The 16,079-nt window shown below is 42.3% G+C and overlaps 1 protein-coding gene across 3 annotated transcripts in view; it reads left to right on the forward strand.

The window, feature by feature from the left end:
- The window catches only part of LOC136877620 (fibronectin type-III domain-containing protein 3a), a 384,749-nt gene that overhangs the window by 254,721 nt on the left and 113,949 nt on the right, over positions 1–16,079 (forward strand). Inside the window, exon 1 of one of the 3 annotated variants that reach the window (XM_067151801.2) lies at positions 12,457–12,608. The exons of the other annotated variants lie outside the window; for them this stretch is intronic. Coding sequence (XP_067007902.1) covers positions 12,546–12,608 — 63 coding nt within the window. The 5' untranslated portion in view covers positions 12,457–12,545. Of the gene's footprint in view, positions 1–12,456; positions 12,609–16,079 lie in introns of those variants that run through there. 3 annotated transcript variants of the gene reach the window in all.

Below are 16,079 nucleotides of genomic sequence, written 5' to 3' on the forward strand. Positions count from 1 at the left end.
ACGGATTGTTTGTACTAGAGGAACAACCACAGCTCTATCTAGTGTGATTTCTTGTTTATCGTCCGGCTCCATGGCTAAATGGTTAGCATGCTGGTCTTTGGTCACGGGGGTCCCGGGTTTGATTCCAGTCAGGGTCGGGAATTTTACCATAATTGGTTAATTTCGCTGACACGGGGGCTGGGTGTATGTGTCGTCTTCATCATAATTTCATCACCACAACCACCACCACCACCACCACTACGACGCGCAGATCGCCTACGGACGTCAGATAATAAGACCTGCATCTGGCGAGCCGAACTTGTCCTCGTACACTCCCGGCACTAAATGCCATACGCCATTTCATTTTTGTCTTGTTTATCATTCACTTGTTTATTCATGGTCATGATTTTATGTATTGTTGTAAGCGAATCACGTGAGTCTAGTAAAGGAATGTTACGTTTGCATTTTATACAAGTGTTTAATAGCATGAAAATAAGTGCATATTTAAATTCATATTTCGCCGCTTTTTGCAGCATAATTGCATGGTTATATTGGTGATTTATACAGCATATAAGTAACAGGTTTTCGGCGAGGCTGGCATGAGAAAGGATCAGGGAGGTAATGGACCTTAGCGTTAATTAGGATTACTTGATTTTTCTTACACAGCTACAACTCAGTCCGAAAGTTAAAATATAATATAAGGAATAGCTATCACGCAGTCATCTTCGAAGCAAAATGACCTAACGTCTGACAAAGTATAAATAGTTAGAAATTAAATGAATTGTATACCGGATCCCGTAAGATCTCCGAAGTTGAGCAACATTGGGCATAGTCACTACTTGGTCTTCACATAGTAGGCCTACTCCGGGGCGTCCTGTGCGCTTAAAGGTTGTCATGTATGCAACATATCTCCCTAATTTTTAAAATGGATATTGTAGCTCAGGTGGTGCAAAAGTCAAACCGGTACCGATATTCAAGATTGAACATTCTGTTAAGGGGCAAAACTACAGATTTTTGTTTTTCAGGGCTGCCGACTGTGGAGTTCGAACTTACCATCTCCCAAATGCAATGTTGAAGCTACGTAGCCCATACCGTATTTCCAACTCATTCGGTTCACTGTAGAATACACACCTCACTTAAAAAAATAACAGAAACATTCACCAACACAGTGTGCAGATCTCTGAAATACGCAGTTCTCAGTCCTTTAAATAAGGGACTCTCCAACGGCATTTACATTGGGTAGGAAAGCTAAGTATGTTCAATCAACCTGTGCCTTATGCACCATATAAAACCCATTTCCACTGTACGTCTCGTAACAGCTGTACACAATAGAGAAACATTTCTTAGTTGAATGTTGTATCTATCGAGTATCTATCGAATTACAACTGTTGGAATTAACAAGATATAATTAACTACTTAATTCACTTTCAGTTTTTGTCATTCCCAACTAAACAACTTTAATTTGTTCTGTACAGTGCATTGCTTTGGTGATAGTGATAGTGGAGGGTTTTCGTCGACGCAAAGGTGGGAAAGGGCTAGAAATGGGAAGTCACCGTTCGCCCTCATTAAGTTACAGCCCCAGCATTTGCCTGGTGTGAAAATGGAAGACCACGGTCAAATATATTCAGGGCTGCCGACAGTGGGGTTCGAACCAACCATCTGCCAAATGCAAGCTCACAGTTACGTGACTTGAACTGTGCAGCCAACTCGCTTAATAAAATAAATAAATAAATAAATAAATAAATAAATAAATAAATAAATAAATAGGCCTACATACATACATTACTGTCCATATCTGACAGATGCTGGAAATACATAATTCACTAGTAGAAAAAAATGTGGACCGAGCTCGATAGCTGCAGTCGCTTAAGTGCGGCCAGTATCCAGTAATCGGGAGATAGTGGGTTTGAACCCCACTGTCGGCAGCCCTGAAGGTGGTTTTCCGTGGTTTCCCATTTTCACACGAGGCAAATGCTGGGGCTGTACCTTAATTAAGGCCACGGCCGCTTCCTTCCCATTCCTAGGCCTTTCCTCTCCCATCGTCGCCATAAGATATTTCTGTGTCGGTGCGACGTAAAGCAAATAGCAAAAAAAAAAAAAAAAAAAAGTACGTACCTTACAGATCACAACCTCATTTATTAGGGGCTAGAAATGTTTTCATGTTCTCATATTTGTATGTATGTGTATGTTTAGTCCTCAGCCCGAAGGCTGGTTGGATCCTCAACAGCTCCGCCATCAGCTGTCATAGATGGCCTAAGCATCACTGAAGAGGCGTACTAGGGAAATGAGGAGTGAGGTTGTTTCCCGTCACTTTCCTCACCGAGCCAGAAGTTGCTATTACATATCAGTCTGCCAAGCCCACTGAAATGCATGCACCAACTGACCCTATGAGCAATATTTTCACACCATTCATAGCAGGGACTGGCTGCAGAAGGAATGGCATTACTAGCATCACTCATACCTCAGTCACTTTCATTTTGTCAAAGCCAAGGTTAAAGCTGAGACAGATCAATGAAAGTAACAAGATTGCTCTAGCCCATACCAGAAGACATAGTGCACTGTAAACACTAGGTCCCGCCAGCAAAGGCATATTTGTATGTATGAGTTAAAAATTTAAAAAAAATAAAAAATAAAAAATAAAAAAAACTGTGAGAAAGATTACGTTTTAAAATGTGTTGCCTGGGCCGTGTAAACTGCAGAGAAAGTATGGAACTGCCTTACGCTGAAAAGCTCCCGGAGACTGAGCAAAACTAATAGAAAATGGCACCTCTCAGTCATTCCTGAAAATTGCGAATTACTGGAGCCATGTATCATCCTGCGATGGACAGTATCTGATAAACAGACTGGTATCTTTCGTGTTGCCTCCCTGCAGACAAGAGTACCGGGACTTGTTTTTACAAATTGCTTTACGTCCCAGCTCTCTGGGTTACGTGGGACTGATTGCCAAAGAGCTACGTAACACGAGCTAGCTTACACGAACAGCTATACAGGAACTGCAACAAATTGATCGGGGTACTTTAATATCGACGTCCTGTACAGCTCTCTTTTGAATAGGCTAAATCGTTCGGTATTATCTTATTGATTGATTTCCTTTGCATCCACACCTTTCAGCATGTCCACCAATCTTAAGTTTATTTTTTGTGGCAGTATGAAAGAGGGCGCTGCTGGGAGTGGCTGTATGCTGCCCAGTCGAGTTCTGGGAACCCCCGGGTGCGCCCATCGATCTTCCCCGCCCGGAACTGATTGACATGACACACACACACCCTCGATCAGAGCGTCCAGGAATCTTACGTTGAAGTTAACGTGTATAAGTCATGATGTGGGTCTCGTGTGGTTTTATCTTGGAATGTTCTCTGTTTCTTCAAATCTCAATCCTAGACTTCTTATGCGACAGGTAAAAAGGCAAAGTTGTGGGATGTTGTGTTTCCGGTTTCATTAATAATGTTTTGCGCGGCATTCATCATTCAATTGTTAATGTGCTCCCACTGTGGGTCAGTGGCACAGTGTCGACCTCCGCATCAAAGACCGTGGCTTCAAACTCGACAGAGGTAGTCGGATTTTTAATGGACAGTAAAAGTCCATTCAACACTCCATGTCGTACGATATCGGCATGCCCAAGATATCTGGTGACAAAATTAATTAAATCAGAGATCCGATTTACTCTGCCATATAGAAGGTTAAAACGGAACGTCGAAATTGATGCGCATGCTGCATAGTAAGTATTGCCGAATTAAAAAGCCTGCACACAGTAGCTGAGACCAGATGATGATGATGATGATGATGATTATTATTATTATTATTATTATTATTATTATTATTATTATTATTATTATTATTCGAATAACCCTTTTGAGGGTACGATAAATCAACTTTGGTTACTTTTGTTTGCATATAAGTTAACTTTCTTCGTTTTCAAACTTCCTTCATTTTCTGAGAATGTTATTCCTTTTCTTCTTGTGTCCATTTTCTTCCAGTTGTTAATTTCTTTCTCTCCTGATATCCTGCCTTTCGTGTTACTTCTCTGAAAAGTGATCTGTTTTCTATTGTATCTATTCTAATGCCAGCATTTTTCATATCCTTTTCAATTTCCATGAACGACGTTGGCTTGGATTTGTACCTGTTCAATAAGTTGAAGATTTGTTTAGTTAGTCTATTGTTATTCATTCTATAAACGTGTCCAAGAAACTGAAGTCTTCTTTTCCTCATTACAGTTGTCAGTTCTTTCAACTTTTAAATATTGCTCTCTGTTTGATCGTAGTCTGAATTCGGCATTGTTGTTTCTTATAGGTCCCAGTATTTTTTTCTTGTAAGTTTCAGAGTTTTCTGCTGCATATAAAATTTCTGGCCGGGCCACTGTTTGATAACGTCTTAATATAATTTGCTAGTTGCTTTAAGTCGCACCAACACAGATAGGTCTTATGGCGACGATGGGACAGGAAAGGGCTAGGAGTGGGAAGGAAGCGGCCGTGGCCTTGTGTCTTAATTTCAAGTTCCGGGATAGAGATTTCATATTGTATATTTTTTTGTCATTTGAAACATCCTTTCCATTTTGTTTACTCTTATATCTATAGCTAACTTTTATTTTGTGTTGTTTATTATCCATTCTCCCAGGTATTTAAAGCAATGTGTCCGATATATTATGTCATTGTTAATTATGATATTTTGAGGGGCATTAGTGATCTTTATGATAAACTTTGATTATTATTATTATTATTATTATTATTATTATTATTATTATTATTATTATTATTATTATTATTATTATTATTATTATTATCTGGCTCCTTGGCTGAAGGTCAGCGTCAGAGTCTTCGGTTCAGAGAACCCGGGTTCCATTTTCGATCGACTCGGGGATTTTAATCGCGTCTGGTTAATTCATTTGACTCGGGTAGTTTCGGGGCTGGGTGTTTGTGTTTGTTTGTCCCAGAAGGGCTGTCGAGGAAGGAATGGAGAAAGCCTCATTGTAGTGAAGGTAGCTCTGGTTGACTATATCTAACACAGACCATTTATGTTTTATTAATGCATCCAAATTGTTATCGTATATAAAAGATGTTTGTCTTAGCGGTACAAATGTATGAAATTAACTTGAATAGATTTTTGCAATTGATTAAGTAATTGCTAGGGTTAACTTCGTGCTAACACATCAAATGTTTTCGGCGACGCAAGGGAAAGGGAAGACAGCGGCCGTAACCTTATTTATGGTACAGCCCCAGCATTTGCCTGGCTCGAAAAACGAAAACCCTCTTCAGGACTGCCGACGGTGGGATTCGAACCCTCAGCTTCCGAATGCACGGTCACACCTACGCGACTTTAACCGCACGACCAGCTCGCTCGGTTTTTCGTAATGCAACCAAGTCACTGATTAGTTTCGTTCCCCTTTAGTGAATACGTTTTGTTATGTATTCAGTAGAATGAAAAAGCACAGTGGTGATTAAATGGTCCGCCTCCGTAGCGGAACTGTTAGCGCTACTAGCTGCCGTTCTCGGATGCCTTGTTTCGATTCCCGATTATGCCGGAGATTTATGAATGACAGGAGTGCTGGTGTGTGGGTGTGCTTCTACACCTACGCGGTATGAGGACACGCGTTTATTTTACTTACGTAGATCAAGTCAGGCTTCTTTAGTAATAACCAGATTATGTTGAATCACACAGAATAAAACCAGTATAAACTGATATTTAAAATTATATCTTGATTATATTATTTGCTATTCCTGAAAAGCTGCTAAATGTATCAACCTCTTTCACCCCATAGCGATTCAGTTCTTTCTGCGTAAACTCTTATTCGTTTTATTTCCTCCAATATTATCTAGATCACACAGTGCTGGAATTTATTTCAGATATGTATGATGTAATTGACAGAGAAATATTTCCCTCTCATCCAGCAAAACTCTCACCCTTATTCTCTTTTCGTCTGCATCACTCCACACATACTGTATCTCTGTTCACTTTTCCTCAAATTAAAATATTAACGAGTATGCGGATTTGTGTCAGTCAGTACGAAATGCTCACCGCACGGAGGTCGGGGTGACATGTTCCCCTCCACTTTTCTAGGATGTCAGCCTTCTGCAGAAGGAGGCAAGTTCTGCGATCAACACTCATTCCCCAATAACGAGTCCTGAGCCAACTCAAGAGTACACAGTTTCTTTGTTCTTGTTTGAGTCATCAGTCCATAGACTGGTTTGATGTAGCTCTCCATCCCACCCTATCATCTGCTAACCTTTTCATTTCTACGTAACTGCTGCGTCCTACATCTGCTCTAATCCGTTTGTCATATTCATACCTAGGTCTGCCTTTAGTGCTTGTTACATATTAACATTGAAAACGAGGGGAGGGAGGCAAACTACAACCTTGCCTCACTCCTTTCTGGATTGCTGATTCTTTTTCTAAGCCCTCGATTCTTTTCACTGAAGACAGAGTGTAGATAATTCTTCGTTCTCGGTATCTGATCCCCATCACCTTCAGAATCTCAGCTAGCTTGGTCCAATCAACATTATCGAACGCCATGTATGTGGGCTTGCTTCACGTGTTCCTACATTTCTTCTGCAGCCAAATTTATCTTCTCCCAACTCAGTTACAACTTGTCTTTCCATTCTTCACAGAAGATTTAAACTTACTTTGCTTTGTTATTTTTGGTGCCCTTCACTGAAATGCTTCATAAATTGCGGTACACTGTCCCCTCACTAAACAATTTAGTCCTTGGGATTATTAGTTTTTTTTTTTCTATGTCCCACAAATTTCTTTTACAATTTTCGGAGACGCCGGGGTGCTGGATATTTTGAAGCGTAGGGGTTCTTTTACTTGCCGGTAAATTTGCCGCTAGCTTATTTGAAGACCTTTAAATATCACCAAAGGGACTGCCCAACTGAGTTGGTTAAGATGCACTCGGTTCACTCAGAAGGACATGGGTTCAATCCCTCATTATAAAGTTAAACGAAATAAAAAAACGATGTTTTCCCTTGTAGAGGGACACATGTCTCGAGGTTCATTGATCCTTGTACAGCAAAAATGAGACATTCTTTCTCAATCCGTTTACCCTCCAGGGTTGGTTTTCCCTCGGACTCAGCGAGGGATCCCACCTCTACCACTTCAATGGCAGTGTCCTGGAGTGTGAGGCTTTGGGTATGCGATAAAACTGGGGAGGAGGTCCAGTACCTCGCCCAGGCGGCCTCACTTGCTATGCTGAACGGGGCCTTGTGAGGGGATTGGAAAGGTCGGAAGGGATAGGCAAGGAAGAGGGAAGGAAGTGGCCGTAGCCTTAAGTTAGATACCAGCCCGGCATTTGCCTGGAGGAGAAGTGGGAAACCACGGAAAACCACTTCGAGGTGGTTGAGGAGGGAATCGGACACCCATCTAGTCAGTTGACCTCCCGAGGCTGAGTGGACCCCGTTCCAGCCGTCGTACCACTTTTCAAATTTCGTGGCAGAGCCGGGAATCGAACCCGGGCCTCCGGGGCTGGCAGCTAATCACATTAACCACTACGCCATAGCAGCGGACAGAAAAAATGAGCACCAGGTTAATTCCTAGGGGCAAAGGTTGGCGACCTTAGGGGTAACCACCATATCCCACTTACAGTACTGTAGTACTTCACTCCTCCAAGTGTCTTCCGAGGCCTGTAAGCTGATGGCTTTGCTTTTATTTTACCAGTAACACCAGACTGAACAGGGATCGAACCCGCTATCCTAAACTCAGAATGCCGACGATCTACCATCTCAGCAACTCAGTCCGGTTTTGAATCACTGTGTTACTCTCAGATCGTTTCAACCCTTCCTAGGAGGTACGTTGAGATAGTCTCCTTTGAATAGAGTGGGCAAGCAGTTCTTTACACTTTTCGGTGTGGGTCTATAATGTTAAATCGTCATGCGTGTAGTTATGTTAGAGGAATAAGAAATATATCTACGCAGTTCGTATGGAATATCTTCACGGCGTTTGTGTGAAGTGAACGAGGAAGCACTTGTCTAATTCGGTCCTCTCAGCGTTGGTTTCCCACTCCACTTCATTGTTTCCAGGTATATTAGTCAAGGTACGGAAGGAATTAGAACATTCCTGAGTTGAAGTGAGTAATCACGGAAAGCCACTTCAAGGAAGACCGACTATCAAGCCCACCTGTTTCCCAAGTCGATGACTACGCTCAAAACCTTCTGAACTATTCTGGTCGGTAGTGTTATGATGATTCTGATTAACTTTAGATGGGAGTTCTTTTGAGCAGGATATATTGGCAGTGCTTGTTAATACCATACGAGGATTGGGTCATAAGTCCCGGAAAGCATGATACTCGTAGTGTATGGTCACAGCACGAGATGGCACAGGTAGCACGCACAGGGCGATGGGACTGCAGTAATGAATCAGGCTCCGTAAAGAATGGTGTCACCACGAAGACAGAAGTTTCGGCATCCCTTCCCCGTGAAGCTGGTGGTCATTGTTGCTTACGATGTCAGACGCGTGATTGCATGGCAGAACGGTGACAGCGACGTACTACAGAACCGTATTGTAGATATATTTACGTCGTGCCATTAGGACAAAAGTCCGGATCTTCTCCATGACAGCTCCAGACCGCATGCAGCAGAGATTGTACGAAGGGAACTTCAGCGCTGGGGGTGGTAAACACTGAAACACCCGCCATACTTACCAGCCCTCCTCTTCTCCCCAAAGTGAAAGATCCATTGTGTGGGAGATGGTCTGGAACAAGAGAGGACATTGACAATGATGTGAAATATGAGACTGATGAGGAGACAGGCAACGTGTTGTGGACAATGTAGGGAACTACTCGTAAAGGTTACTGAGAATGAACATATGTAGAACAAGGACTCACAGTTTCCTCGCATTATATCTTATACCTGGTAAATCATCTGTTTACCCTCCAGGGTTCGATTTTCTCTCGGACTCAGCGAGGGTTCCCTCTTCTAACGCCTCAAGGCCAGTGTCCTGGAGCGTAAGGTCCCATTCGCAATGCAAACGTAACAGTAAAATTGGTGGTATTCACAATGGAGGATCGTAACAAGAACGTAAAGAGTACACAGCAGCCAATCAAAACACTGCCATGTTATTTAGCAGGGAAGTCAGGTTTTAGACTATCTCACAGTTTTATATTTTAACACCTCGATGGAATCAAACAACGTGGTAGCGGAATTCATATTACTCCAAACATCTCTTGCTTTGCTCTTGGGAGCTGTGTACCTGAAAAGGCGAACTGAAGGACGGTGTAGAACATGGGTTCATCCCATGAATCAAAGAAGGTTATCTCAGAGCGATTTCGGTAATCTTCTGTAAAAAAAAAAATGACCCGCTTAGCTTGCTTGGTACATGTGGATGAAATCTGAACTGTTTCACACTAATTTACGATTTGGTTCCCATTTTCTAATGAAAGGAAGTGTACGGTCTCCTTTACCGACATCTATGCGCCTAGCTATCACACTCCGATGAGATGTTTGGATGATATCGTTTTCGTAAACTAGTAGTCTGTCATAATGTTAAGAAATATACAGGGACGATGTTTTATCTATGATTGGGATTGTCACTCGCCTGGTCGCCAGCGCTGCGAGCTTGTCTCCCGCCATTTACCGTCAGATTTCATTGCTACAGCATATTTATTTCCACGTATTCTCTTTGGGCACAGCATCTTTGTAATCCTTCTTCCTTTCATCATACATACAAAGATTACATTGTTTCGTCGAAAGAGGTCATTATATCACGCACAAAATGCAATGTTTACATCTGCTCTGATTGGCTGGTTGTTAAACTTAACGTAAAATTAACCGCAAGAGCTTGGAGTTTGCAATCCCTTAATTTTACGGACTTGCAGTTAAGTTTACGTCGGCGCATTGTGAATGGTTCCACCAGGTAACATGTCCGCAAACTTCTAACTTAACGGTAATTTTAAGTTTACGTTACGTTACGTTTGCATTGTAAATGGGGCTTAAAACTTTGGGTCGAGGGATACAACTGAGAAAGAGGACCAGTACCTCGCCCAAGCTACTTTGGGTCGCGGGATACAACCGGGAAAGAGAACCAGTACCTCGCCCAAGCGGCGTTACCTGCTATACTGAACAGGGGCCTCGTGAGGGGATGGGAAAATTGGAAGGGATAGACAAGGAAGAGGGAAAGAAGCGGCCGTGGCCTTAAGTTAGGTACCATCCCGACATTTGCCTGGAGGACAAATGAAAAACCATGCAAAACACTTCGAGGATGGCGGAAATGGGAATCGAACCCCCTTCTCAGTTGACCTCCCGAGGCTGAGTGGACCCCGTTCCAGCCCTCGTATCACTTTTCAAATTTCATGGCAGAGCCGCGAATCGAACCCCGGCATCCGAGGGTGGCAGCTATTCACACTAACCACTGCACGACAGAGGCGGACCCTCGGCGTTATTCGTTCATTCCATAGTACCTTTTTCTCCCCACTCCCATCTGTGTATTTCCATTTCTCTGGCGAATCCCACATTCATGACTTACGTCCCAAACCTCGTAGGCAGCGTTATTTTTTCTTCAAATTACAATGGCAGAAGTGGGACATTTGATGCTTGTATGTTAGGTGTGCATTCTTAAGAAAATTTACCGGTTTTGCAAAATGTAATAGAGGGCATGATAGGCTCCTTGGCTGAACAGTCAGCGATGCGACCTTCGGGTTAGAGGGTGGTGGGTTCGATTTCTCCTCAGGTCGGCTATTTTAGTTTCTTCTGCTCGATATTTGTATCAGTACACAACACGGTACACAACCACATACTGAATACAACCTACAATATAGGGTTGGTGGTAAGAAGGGCTTCCGGTCGTAACACTGGGCTAAGTCCACATGTGCTCACCACGATTCCGTCAAGATTTGAGAAAAGCGTCGGAGGAAGAAGAGTAGGGGGCCGTGATATTAGAGTTGAATTGTCACGGTTCGAGGTACGGCCAATGTTGGATTCTTGAAATGAAATAGCACGTCCCTGTGGTTCGGATTCCACGTAAAACTAACGATCCCGTGGTCGTGATCAGCAAAATAAAAGTCTTATAAAAGTTCAAGAATTCTTGCTTTAGAAAATGGTTTCAACAGTACTACGATTTTTGCAAACAGCGTTAATACCGAACAAATTGGCTGTGCGATTAGGGTCGCGCAGCAGTGAGCTTGTATTCTGGAGATAGTGGTTCGAACCCCACTGTCGGCAGCCCTGAAGATGGTTTTCCATGGTTTCCCATTTCCACACCAAGCAAATGCTGGGGCTGTACCTTAATTAAGGCCACGGCCGCTTCCTTCTCACTCCTAGCCCTTTCCTATCCCATCGTCGCCATAAGACTTGTCTGGGTCGACGCGACGTTAAAAAAAACTTTAATTGAATGCAAAATCTGTTTTTCATTTACCGCGCTAAGTGGCTCAGACGGTGAAGTGCTGGCTTTCTGGACCCAACTTATCAGGTTCGATCCTGGCTCAATCCGGTGGTATTTGAAGGTGCTCAGATACGTCAGCCTCGTGTCGGTAGATTTATTGGCACGTAAAAGAACTCCTGCGTGACTAAATTCCGGCACCTCGGCGTCTCCGAAAACCGTAAACGTGCTTAGTGGGACGTAAATCCAATAACATTATTGTTATTCTTATTCATTAAAACTATGTTGGCTTTTTTGTTGATGGAAGGTACGGTATATATTTTAGTTGATAAAACTCTAACAAGGAACATAATATCAAATCCATGAAAATGGAATAACAACTAGAAATATATTTACAAAAGTACATAATGTATGACCTGTCCTCCTTTCAATAATATTATTGGATTTACGGCCCACCAACTGACTGAATATTCATGGTCTTCGGACACTCGGAGGTACCGAAATATTTGTCCCGAAGGAGTTCTTTTACGTACCAGTAACTTTGTAACTTTGTCGATACGAGGCTGACGTATTCGAGCACCTTCAAATACCTCAGGAATGAGCCAGCATCGAACCTGCTAATTTAGGCTTCGAAGGCCAGCGCTCTATGTCTGTCCTCTTACAACACTTTCCGATCACAAGCTGTTGACACAACATTTAAGTGTTTTCGGACTAATATCGGCAGGTCTAATTGCAAAGGTTCATCCAGATGTAGTGTGTTGCATACCAAATTGACGTAATTTAAAAAACTAGGAATGTTATAACTTACCTTTCTTTAAATATTTAAAGCGCTCAATATTAAATATATTCCGAGCTCGCGTTAAGACGGAATAAACTAGTAAAACCAATACTGTAGCAAAACATTACACGAATTGTGTACATATAATTTTGTTTTGTATTCCTGCTTGTATGCTGCTCGACAGAGAATGTGTGCATTAGTTTCCTGATATGTAGCAGCAGCTTTGGTCCTGTGAAGTACCAGTGACATTCAGCCACGTAAATGTTTTTGTCTGGCCGCACGACCATGTGTTTGCGGGGCGAGGTGGGAGGTGAGACGGCATCATTCCGCGAAGTCAGGCTGGCAGGACTGATAACAGAGGATGGTGGCGCCACTGCGGCGGGCTCCGTTACTAGCAGTGCCAACATAGCAACATCTACGCAAGGTTAAACGGGAGGTTTTGCTGACATCTCGCTTACTGCTCGCATGGACGACAACTTCGTAATTTAATATGGCCGTAGAGAGCACCAGTGGAAAGAAGCTAGTTCATGCAGCAACAACCAAGTCGGAAACGGTAAGAGAGAAATAGTTGTTACCGTATCACTGAGTGACAGCGCACCAGCTGACGTTGACAGTTACCTGTAGTGCTTGGCGCTCAAGTTCACGTTGTACACGTATGTTATCAATTCTTAATGTTTGATTGTTCAATTTTAAATCTCTACATTTTGGGAATATGATTATGAATATTTATTCGTATTTCTGTTTGTTCATTAGACAGGTATATTTCAGGTGGTAGTTGCTTCGGATTAGTGGTTCCTTTTTATCTGATTCCTCTGTTTATCTTATCTTAGACAAGTATTTTCATAGAAAGTAAATTCTAGTCGTTGGATCTTTCTGATTATTACTTTAACGGAGCGAATGAAAGCAAGTTAAAAGAATTGAGGTCCCAGCCATTCCAAGGTTTTCTTGCCATCGCATACGTTATGATTGACTCCCTCTCGAAAAATTGTGTAGGCCCACAACTGTTTTTTTAAGAGGCCTATGTGAAATTACCTACGGTATGTTTATGTTTAATCAATACTAAAATAACTGCTGTGCTATTGGGCTCTATTCTTTTTCTTCGCATACACTTATCTTTTTCCTGTTCAACCTTTGATATGTTCTCTTATGCAGGATTATTTCGATAGTTCTTGGATACCGAGAAGGCTAAGAATAGCAAGTTATCAAGAAACTTAAGACCATAAATTAAAATAAATCTATGATTTCTTTCGCCTACGCGTAACAGTTCGTGACGACCATCAAGTTTCCCTCTCCTTAGCTATGCGCTTTGTAGTTTTTGACTCTTGGCATGGCTGTGCGATTCGTGAGAGCGTGAGCTGCTTCTTCCTGTTTTTTCTCGTTATGGATGGTTTTATTAAACTTTCATTTCTAGGCCCTAATTAATTATTTGTATTAATGTGCAAGGTTATGTATATATTTCATGCTACACATAATTATTATTATTATTATTATTATTATTATTATTATTATTATTATTATTATTATTATTATTATTATTATTATTATAAATGCAGATATTTTGATTTAGTCGTTCCGTTTAACTCTGTTGGTGACCTGCTGTAGACTTTTAATTAATGTTGTGTGGTAAATGCCCAGTGTGTTACCAGAGATCTTTCACATGCCGACTTTGTAGGACATGGAGTGCGAAATGGGCTTATTTTCCCCCTTCAAATATCCGACTGGTCTGGTTTTAACTTGCGAACCTGAAGTCTTGGAATGTGGAGGTCGACACCCGTTAACAGTATGAGCGCTGAATGTCACCCATAGTGCAGCCCTGGGTAGAATCTGTTTTTCCCTCCCATATCAAATCTTGTCTTCCTTACACATTTATAGATTGCCAAGACGTATTATCACCCATAATGCTTGGCTGTCCTAATCGTCGTCATTATCATTGCTTCTATATTTATTTACAATAGTTAAAATGAATATGTAGGGCTGATTTAAAGTAATTCATTAAACTGAACAAGAACATTATAGTAAATACTCTTAACACATAATAGTCTTGCCCTTTTGTTTCAGTAGGGTATCCAAAACGTCTTGTGTATTAAATATTGCGTTGACCTTATGTCTTGTATACAGGTGACAATGCACTGAACTTGTAGGCCTAATAAGAGAGTCGCGTCCGTCTCTGTGGTATACCTGCCACCCCCGGAGGCTCGGGTTCGATTCTCAGCTCTACCACGGAATTTGAAAAGTGGTACGAGGTCTGGAACCGAGTCCACTCAGCCTCGGGAGGTCAACTGAGTAGAGGGGTGTTCGATTCCCATCTCGACCATCCTCGAAGTGTTTTTCCGTGGTTTCCCACTTCTCATCCAGACAAATGCCGGGCTGGTATCTAACTTAAGGCCACGGCCACTTCCTTCCCTCTTCCTTGTCTATCTCTTCCGATCTTCCCATCCCCCACAAGGCCCTTGTTCAGCTTAGCAGATGAGGCCGCCTGGGTGAGGTATGGGGTCTCCTTCCCAGTTGGATCCTCCGACCCAAAGTCTCGCGCTCCAGGACACTGCCCCTGAGGCGGTAGAGGTGGGGTCCGTCGCTGAGTCCGAGTGTAAAACCAACCCTTGAGGGTAAACGGATTAAGAAAGAAAGGAAGAAAGAATGAGAGATGCAGTTACATTCGGTATTAAAGTGTGTTTAAAATTACGTAACATAATTAAAAATGGAAAACAGCCGGGCTAAGTGACTCAGACGGTTGAGACTCTGGCCTTCTGACCCCAACTTGGCAGGTTCGATCCTGGCTCATTCTCGGTAGTGTTTGAAGGTGCTCAAATACGTCAGCCTCGTCTCCGTAGATTTACTGGCACGTAAAAGAACTCCTGCGGGACTAAATTCCGGCATCTCGGCGTCTCCCAAAACCGCAAAAGAAGTTAGTGGGACGTAAAACAAATAACATTATTATTATTAAAAATGGAAAACAGTTAGCGTTCGAACTTCGGATCATGAGTCAGTCATTCTATCTCTGATCCACTGTAAGTACGTAACATATTGCACAGCGCGTGCATTCTAACGTCACAGGCAATTGGGAGAAATTTGTGAATACCTTTGTTACCGATGAGGAACGTTGAATTCGAAATCATCGTTACCTCCGGTTTATATTACTTCTGACTTGCACACATCCTCTGTTAACTCGGTTCAGAAGTGAAAAAAGGAAGAGATCTGATCCTTAGGAAAATGAAGCAGAAGGTCCTCGTTCATCTTGAGATACAGTATCGTACCCAACAAAGTTATTTAATAATATTTAGTGCAGCCAATGTACGATATTGATAGCAATAACTAAGCAAGAAAATAAAACTAATATACACGATTATACATGGAGTATATACACTGGTTGTTTTACAGTACTGCAGAATCGTGCTAGTCGTTTTGTATACTCGGTAGCATGATATTGTTGGAGGTCGTGCTCCACATCCGCAACAGATCATCGAATAGTTCATTACGTCATACCTTGTAATGAAACCCGTGTACTGCTTACCTAATATATTTATTTATAGAACGCGTCATTTTTCTTAATGTAAACAAAGAATGGTTACCTAAGTTATTAGTGATCAGTCTGTGTTTGTCTTTATAGGAACAGCATTTTCTTTCCAGTTTCATGTAATTATAGTTCTCTTCTGCAATTCCGAACTTTATTCCGTCATGTCGTCGATGGTTGTAGAGTGGCCTTCGACCGACCGACCAACCGTGCAGAGGAGGGGGTGGCCGCGGCTGAGAGGTGCTGGTCCCCACCGTCGACTGCCCTGAGAATGGCGTCACTGTCTAGGAGGCCCGTCTCCCCCTTCAGGGGAGGAATGAAAACATTTTAGTAGCACTTCCATCATGTGAAATGAATGCAAACCGGTGTCGAGCTTGTTAGCTGAATGGTGAGCATAGTCGCCTTCGGTTCAGAGGGCCTCAGACTTCGATTCCCGGTCGAATCGGACATTTTAACCTTAAATAGTTATTCCCTTGGCTTGGGAAACCCAACAACATTCCTACAACTCACCGT

The sequence above is a fragment of the Anabrus simplex genome, chromosome 7 (assembly GCF_040414725.1).
Source record: "Anabrus simplex isolate iqAnaSimp1 chromosome 7, ASM4041472v1, whole genome shotgun sequence".
NCBI lineage: Eukaryota > Metazoa > Arthropoda > Insecta > Orthoptera > Tettigoniidae > Anabrus > Anabrus simplex.